The sequence below is a fragment of the Anneissia japonica genome, unplaced genomic scaffold, assembly GCF_011630105.1.
Source record: "Anneissia japonica isolate Jap-2015-1 unplaced genomic scaffold, ASM1163010v1 scaffold287712_len2945570_cov188, whole genome shotgun sequence".
Lineage (NCBI taxonomy): Eukaryota > Metazoa > Echinodermata > Crinoidea > Comatulida > Comatulidae > Anneissia > Anneissia japonica.
This window is the reverse complement of record NW_022704401.1, coordinates 2,667,837-2,676,976: the sequence shown is the minus strand read 5'-3', so window position 1 is coordinate 2,676,976 and position 9,140 is coordinate 2,667,837. Positions and strand designations below refer to the sequence as shown.

General features: G+C 37.9%; 1 protein-coding gene across 1 annotated transcript in view; it reads left to right on the top strand.

Moving 5' to 3' along the window:
* LOC117104658 (nucleoporin NUP35-like) overlaps positions 1–9,140 on the top strand; it is a gene marked incomplete in the record, with an annotated part of 36,903 nt that overhangs the window by 25,988 nt on the left and 1,775 nt on the right. Inside the window, 6 exon segments of the mRNA XM_033245540.1 lie at positions 519–591; positions 1,097–1,202; positions 1,952–2,005; positions 2,985–3,054; positions 4,165–4,293; positions 8,464–8,598. Coding sequence (XP_033101431.1) covers positions 519–591; positions 1,097–1,202; positions 1,952–2,005; positions 2,985–3,054; positions 4,165–4,293; positions 8,464–8,598 — 567 coding nt within the window.

Genomic DNA, 9,140 nt, shown 5'->3' with positions numbered 1-9,140 from the left:
TCTCTTATACACATCTAGATGTGTATAAGAGACAAGACAGGTACAAGACAGTATGCCCATCAAGAAAGTCCATGTTTGGCGAAGTTACTGATGATTAGCAATCTGAAGGATGTTTCGAGAAGTGTGGGATGAATGAACAGAATTAAATGTATCAATTTTTAGCAGAAAGCATTTACTACATAAACCATGGTAAACCAACAAATACTGTAGTTAGAGCTGTATTTAACAAACAAGTTGTTTGACATCTTACCTTAACTGGGCTTTTCTCTTTAGACCATTGCTAGGTAGCCCCTTTAAAAGTAGACATGCATGATATTTATGCTTAAATGCTAACTGGAATATATTTCTTATGGTCTGTTCAAATTCAAGCAATTATTTTCTGATAAATGAATTAAAAACATATATTCTAATTAATTTCATACAACATTTTTATATTTTTAATGTAAAATTTACAGCTGAAGAACTTACTCTCCTCAATTTTTACTACTATAAAAGTATTTCTATATTATTTTCCTTAGACTGATTTAAGAGGGCCATGTCCTACACCCCTTTCAGCCTCTTTTTCAAGAACTCCAATGCAGAATTCATTGGGTAGGTATTCTCCAGGTTATAAAATCAGTATCGCCTGATTATATAATACTCAAACATTTATAAGGCGCCAATTCCAAGATTGATCAAAGGCACGAGCGTTATTACCGCTGGTCACTGGATAACGTACAATGGCAAACCAGCACAAAGTGCAACTTCCTCTGCTCCCTGGGGAGTATCCTTAGTCGTTCGCTACTTCTTTAGCGCACGAAACTATGAACATTCAATGCCACAACATCCTACCAGGTACCCATTTATACTCCCGGGTAGAGAGAGACAAACATAGATAAAGTGCCTTGCCCAAGGACACAAGCAACTTGCACAGCGAGAGTTTCGAACCCCTGACCTCAAGGTTGGGAGTCCAAGCCACAATCGATGCGCCAACCACCTTCCACATATATATTATTATTATATATTATCAGTACTGTTATAAAATTGATTTGATAAATTCTACAATAATTTTTATGCCATTCATTGTTTATGCACATTCAAAATATATTTATAACAGGTTCTGCCAGTCAGCTGCAGTCCCATGGAGGAGGGGGAAGTTTCTTCAATTTCCAGTCACCCACCCCAGCATCCCCGGCTCAAATCGATCCATTTTATACTCAAGGGTAAGCACCTTACAAGTTATTAATCTGAAGAGTTTTTATTAAACTTCCAAAGTTTTTTTATAGCTGTGCAATGTTTATTGAACTGTTCTTCATAAGTCTTCGTAGTAATGCATTATTTCTCGCAAGTAAGAAATAGGGAAACAATTTTGAATTCCAGGAAGAAAAAAAACCCCTTTAATATGCATGTATAAAATTTTCTGTTATATACATTTCACCTATGTTCTAATGGGACTGGCGTAAAGAATTCAACTTTATGCTAAATAATATCCATCCGTAATAACAGTGAAGTACAAATAGGAATTTGTGGGTAAAAAAATGCAAATTCCTGCCATAGCAATCATATCTGATATATTGCACAAGTTATAATTATCATCCATCTTCAAAATAATAACAGCATTGAAGCACAGATAGGAGTCTGTGGGTACAAAATGCAACTTTCTACCATAATTATTGTGCCCAATCTACTGTACAAGTTACAATTATAATCCATCTTCAAAACAATAATACTGTAATAACAGTGACGCCAGGAGTGACGCACATAGAAGTAGTGTTTGATCAACTGTATAATTAGCATCTGTCTTCAAACAAAGCAACTAAATACTGTACCCTCTCACTGATACATTTACATGTGAATTGTTACCATAAATCCTCTTTATGAACTAATACTGTATTTCCCCCCAGGGTTTTTAATATGAAGGGAAAATAATTAGGCTTTAATGTGTTAATGTGCTACTTTTTTATATTATCAGTGATGCAATATCATCAGATGAACAACTGAATGACACCTGGGTAACTGTATTTGGGTAAGTAAAAAATGTCTTAGTATGCAAAATCATTGATCCTAGTCATCTAACCTTTAGACCATGAGTGGCAGTAAAAATGGTGCTAGCCTAATGGAGCTTGGATAGAGGAGACAAAGCTGACACTCACAGTAACATACTCAAAGGATATCCAGTGGTGGCACGGGAGTGGGGTTGAGGATATGCTGGAAGAGTCACCCTGTATAAGTATAGTTTTAACAAAAACATTGCATAGTACAGGCGAACATTGAGGTATCTTGTAGTAGAACCATTGAAAGGATCAGTCACATAATCAGGCACGTAACTAAGGGTGGAAGGGAGGCGGGATGCCATTTCATTAATAGCCTTGAAACTAGACTCGGAATAACTGGAATGCTGTCTAAGGAGGGGTAGTTTATAATTCTAGATTAGTTTAGTTTATGTGTAGTTAACTGCACTCTGTTCCTGGGATGTTTTTATCTATTTCATGAATATCTACTACTGCATCTGGATAAACCATGAAAGTCAGTCAAGATTGACTTGTTTGCCTAGTACCTCCAATTATTATTTTTCTGAGTGTTGTGTCTGTTGTATGTTTTGTGCTTTTGTTGTTAATTGTTTTGACAATATAGTTGTGGTGCTCGTGAATTTTTTGTGTTTAAGGCTGTAGTACATGCTGCCTGAGTCTTTACCAGAACAATGAGACTTGGCGTGCCTTTTGCAACCACATGCAAAAGGCGCATTATAAATGCCCATACCAGTACCAGTGAGGTGGTTGTGGACCCTTCTGGTAGTTGGCCCATTCTGGAAATTTTAATCTCTGCCACCCCCACCCTCCCCCTCCGACCAATGAGACTAGCTCATAACTCATAAGAAATACAACAACCATTTGCTGACAATAACAATCTGCATTGTCAAAAATTATGAGTGTCAATGACAATGATGTAAATAGTAAAAAAGCAAACCCACAAATTACCCCTACTACTTGCCTATTTTCTTGCAGTGTGCCATCAGCTGCTGTATCATTTATTATTCAACAATTTTCTCAGTATGGAAATATAGTCAAGCATGTGGTAAGTTTTTTTTAAATTTAAAATTGTTCAGGAAAATGACGTCAGCTTCAGATTTTCTGCACTCTTTTAGAAGTTTTTCCAGTCTTTTACATACATATTTACTAACATAACTGTTGTAAATCAAATCATGAATAATAGATCTGAGTGATCAACAGGATATAATAAACAATACAAATTTTTAAAAGCAATAAACCAAGATTTAATAATCATGTTTCTGCTGTATCACACAATCATCTTCAGTAAGTAAACTAAAAGAACTAAAAACTTAACAAATACGCCACGTCAGCTTATATAGTGTCAGTAGTACACATATGCTTAGCATACGTGTACTATTCATAAATACACCACATCAGCATATACTGCTCCCATTGGTGTATGTATGATAGTGATGCAGGTGTATTGATAGGTAAGGTAAATAATTGTTCATACTTTTGTGGAATCTTCTATTATAGACAAAAGGTGATATTATGATGGTGAATTTAAAATTGCAATTATAAATTGCATGTTGCCAAAACCAAATATGTATATTTTACCAATATCAGGTTCTTTAGTTGTTATATGTAATTCATAAATATAAAATAAGATGGTGTAAATAGTCATAACCAAACTACTCTTGTGGGCAACTGTTGAAGTTAAAAAAAAGTAATTAAAGGAAGTTTTCATAAGAAGGGAAAACATTTCCTACAGACAATCATAACAATTCAACAAATCATTATGTGTTAAGTTTTCAAACCAAAATGCTGTACAAAAAAAAAAACCCCATTATTTTATTTAATTGTTTCAATGCGTCAAAGGCAAAATGGTACACTTGAACCAGGACCTCTCATAACCTAATTGCGCCACAATTTATTTTCCGAGTGTGGGAGGCCGTCCTGATTTTCGGGAGACTCCTGCAGCTTGTGGGGGACTTCGGATCTCTGAATAGGTAATCAGGTAACAAATATAAAGACAGAAAGTGATCAGTATTTTACATTGGTTGTGAAGATATTGACTTGGGACCAATATTGTGCTATAAAATATTGAGTCTATTTTTACATTATTTCACAGAAAAACATTTTGAACTATGTAGGCTTATTTATTCTATATTCATATTCTTGTAATTAACTGTAGGTGGCTAGTAATGGTAACTGGCTTCATATACAATACACATCTAAGATTCAGGCAAAAAAGGCATTAAGTAAGAATGGCAAGATATTTGGAAATAGTATTATGGTTGGTGTGACTCCATGTATAGACAAGGTTAGTTATTTTTGGTTTTCTATTAATGTATTCTTACTGTGATTAACATTTTAACATGTTGACTGCGAAGCCTTTTTCTTCTTCCATCCCATACACCAAGCCATACAGGGGGCCACCATAATGAAAATCATTTCCAAGAACTGTAGTGACACACGAACAATCATATGGTAGTTATTTTAGATGTTACTTCCGTGTCCTTTTCTAAACATCCAGGGAGACAGTTTGTTTTCTGGCGACCACTGTCAGCGAGTTTACATGCAATTCAATAGTGGTATGTTGGACAGGTGTGGACTCTCGACATTGGCGCCCTGAGTGAACCCTGTCGAACGTGAACTCGTCCTTGGTAGCGAACGTGTTAAAACAATAAACAGCATGTCTTCTTCTTGCTGTCCATCGTATCCGATGATGACTAGGTGGGTAGTTCTGGGTGTTTCAGACGAACATTCAGGCGTTATACCTGCTTAAATTCTGTTTCGGAAGAATCATGTGCAATGTATGCAAGGATGATTTAGGTTGGTTGTATTGCTTTTCATGAGAATCCGAAATGTTGTATCCTCCCGTTTTTTGTCTTCTATAATGTCTACTCCTTGCTTGATAGCCTTTCTCAATGCTGGGCGTTCTGCTGCTAACTCTTCCCAGCTGCCAACGTCAATATGTGTTGCTTTCAGATGTTGTTTGATTACATCTTTAAAACAGAGCTTTTGACCTCCTCTGTGTCTGGCACCCTGTTCTAACTGGCCATACATGATGATACGGGGAATCCTATTCACTGGCATCCCGGACACATGTCCAAAGCCAAAGCCGCCTCCACACTGCACATACTAGCTCTTTTAGGTATGTCAACATTTGTGATGTGATCCTGCCAGGTGATACCCATAATTTTCCACTGGTGTCTTTGTTGAACTGTTGACAACTTCCTTATGTGCTCCCGGTATAATGTGTATGTTTTGCAGAGTATAACAAAGCAGGGAGAACTGCTGCTTGATATACTTTTCAATTTGTTGAAAGTTGAATCCCACGTTGTGACCATACACGTTTTTCTAACTTGCCAAAGGATGAGCAAGCATTCCGATTACGGTTTTGTACTTTTTTGTCAATCCTGCTGTTGTCTGAAACTGTGCTTCCAAGCTCCTCACTACTTCCAGTGTTGCACCCTCGATCTGGATTTCTGGATCTGGGAGATCATGATTTCCTGGAGCTGGTTGAAATAACACCTCTGTTTTCCCGATGTTGATATTTAAACCCAAATCTTTTGCTATTTTGGCGAAATGGCTCACAATATTCTGAATGTCTCTCACACTGTGTGAGATAAGTGCTGTGTCGTCTGCGAAGAGGAGTTCTGTAATGAACTGTGTTGTGGTTTTAGTATTTGCCTTGAACCGAGCAAGGTTAAAAAGCTTCCCATCATGACGTGTACGTATGGAGATCCCCTTGCTCATTTTGCTGTGGAACTTGAACATTAACACAGTTAGAAATAGAGTAAAGAGATTCGGTGCTAAGAAACAGCCCTGCTTTGTGCCATGTTTTATTTCAAACTTGCCTGATTGTTGATTACCAAATGAGACCATGCCTTTCATTCCATCATGAAATTCACGAATAAGGTCAAGCAGTATGTTTGGGCAGCAAAACAGTCTTAGGACTTTCCACAGAGTGTCCCTGTCAACCTTGTCGAAAGCCTTTTCTAAGGCTTTCCCCAGGATTTGTGTTATGCTGAAAATCATGTTGATTGTTGAACGACCGCCTCTGAATCCGCATTGCGAGTCCGTTAAAATGTCCTCTGCAAGCTTTGCTAACCGAACCTGAATGATTTTAGCCAAGATTTTGCGAGCGATAGACAGAAGTGAGATGCCTCTATAATTCCCGCAGACTCTACGGTCACCATTGTTCTTGAAGATGGGAATGAGAATGGCATCCTTGAAGTCCTGTGGCAGCTTCCTCTGCACCCAGCATGTATGAATAAGATTAAGAAGTTTTTCTTTCAATACTCGACCTCCATGCTTAACACCTCTGCAGGTATGCCATCAACACCAGGAGCTTTTCCTGATTTGGATTTGTTGATCGCATTTTCCAATTCATCAATTGTTGGTAATTGATCAATTTCTTCTCTAATTGGAAACTGCTTAATGTCTAAGAGTGCATCCCTATGTACTGTTGATTCACAATTCAGTAGCTCATTAAAGTAGTGGACAACAAGAGTTGCTGGTACCGGGTTACCGGGTAGCACAGACACGAAGGGACCCTTAGGGGCGAAGAAAGTCATTGATCGATTTCCTAGTCCACATTTCAAGCACCCTGAGCATCTTACATTGGATAGATATGTGCGCTATATAAAACTACACTATTATTATTAAAGTGTTCCTTCCATCTAATGAGGATTTGCTGACTCTCGGTAATCATCTGTTCCATTGTTGCTTATGAGTGGGTTGGTTGGGTTTTTCCACCAGTCATCCTTTATTCTGCGTAGTCTATGCTGTAGCTTGCTTCTTGCTCTGCTGAGCAGCTTTTGGTTAAATACAGTGTCTGCTGCCAGACATGCTTTGAAGCATATATTTTTTTCTAGCTCCTTTCGTCTTGTGATAATGTAGTCTACTAGGTGTGGATGTTTGGACCGTGGATGTTTCCAGGTGTAGAACCATCTGTCTGGGCCCATGAAAAATGTATTGGTAATGGCAAGCCTTAGTTCTGTGCCTGAGTTGTCCATTCTCCAAGCAACATCTATGTTAGAACTGTGTATTTCTTTTGCAACTAGTGCTGTTTGACTTTGAGGTCTGTTTACGTCGTTTTTATCAAGTATTGTTCTAATATTCCATGTGGCTGTCATCATATTGCATTTCTTTTTCTTACCGCTAAAAGGGAGACCCGCTGACCGCGGCTGGCCAGCCAGGAGTTAATGGGATGAGCTTTCTTTACCCCACCTTTTCTAGGGGCGTCCTTGTACAGGGCAAGTGCTTCCCTAATAGGGCTGCTTGGTCATCTAAACAGCTGCCTTAAAGAACTGTCATCCCATTTCAGTATCTCTCCGACAATCACATTTAGACCGCATTAGCTGTGCAGAGCTCCAGCTAATGGCTCCTGGTTTCTCAAACCTGCCACCGTCACATTTGCTTCATCGCCATAGGACTTCCCACCATGCATGCGCATGTTTTGGTGAAAGAGCTGTTGCGCATCAGCTATCCACCCTCTAAATCGACATATCCGATGGAGCACAACGTGTGACGACCAGTAGTAAAGTAGATCGCAACGTCTGGCCAAACGAAATCCTCTATGAGGGAGAAGAACGCCCTCTTACGTCCGCAGCTATGCCTGTTAAGTCTGGATGTGGTTTCATAGTCTTTGTCAATCCAATGACAACCTGCAAGGCAACAGGTTAGCTATAGTATAACAGAGGTCGCTCATCCTCCTGCTATCCTTTTCTGTCTGGGATGGTCCCATAGCCTTTGTCTTGCAACTGCAATCTGACCTGCAAGGCAGCAAGTGCTATTTGACCATAGCTGGTGTAGGGATTAGTATAAGGCCAGGGCGTGTCCACACCCCGGGGGGCCATGTGCCAGATACTTTTTATGGAGTCCCTACTCCTCCAGAGTCAGAGCCTCATTAGTTGTAACTTCTAGTATGTTCCAGGAAGGACCAAGCATGATGAGCATGCAACGGGTGAGGTTGACTTAGAGATGACTAGGCTATAAATCATGGAAGTACTTGTGCTTCGAGAGCCGCCTTATAACTGTATGATACTATGGTAAATGAATGAAGCATGAGATGCTGAAATGAGAAAAAGTTGGGATGAAACATGCACAAGATTAGGTGATGCAGCCCATGACCCGCATGCAAGCATATGTGTTACGCATTCATCTCCTTTTTTTTTCAAAAAAGCATGTATATTGTAATTAGATGCTAATGAGACGTTCAAATTCTATGTAAAAGAATTGAGCAAAGTTGTAGCTGGGTACTTGTAATGTTTGCCTTTCAATCTCATGCTACATAAGTTGAATTTATGCAAATAAACTCAATCTACTATTACAGCGTTCACACTATCCACTGGCACAAAGTAATTTGTTGTTAGTTTGTGAAATCTTGAGGTTCATTATTCAATGTACATAGTTGTTGTAAAGAACATTTGTATCCTTTACTACACAAAATTATTTTGATGATTTGCAATCTAATTTCCAACAGAGTGTGATTGATGGAACTAGTTGCCATTCAAACCGTAACCAATCATCATCAACCCTTCACTTGGACTCCCCAACACCAAAAACACCTATTCGACCTCTCACCTCTGCATATAAAACTGTCAGCAGTGAAATTGAAGTGAGTAGTGTGTGTTTATTCTTCTGAAATGCACTTGCAGTACCAAGTGTAATATTTTGTTCAGAAAATACAATAAAAAAATACATAAATGAAAAAATTAAATTAAAAATGAGAAATGATCAAGTACCAAAAAAAAAAAAAAAAAAAAAAATTCAATTAGCAATTTAACTTTAAACATAAATTAGATTAATTCACTGTTGTATCCATTTAGTATGTGTTTCTGTGTTGGAATGATGTTTGCCCTACCTTAAGAAACAGCAATACAACAACACAACATATAGTTATGGTAATTTAAATTTTTGTGGGCACAAACATTCACTCATTGATGATGATAATAATAATAATAATAATAATATTAATAATAATAATTTTAATAATAATAAGAATAATAATAATTTATTGACTCTGTACAGACACATTTACAACTGCGGCACTCAAGGCATGCATCATTCATGCAAATAAAATGAAAACTTAACTAGAAAAAAACATGAAACACAGTACATGTATACACACACATGTACACCATTCTCTTATACACATCT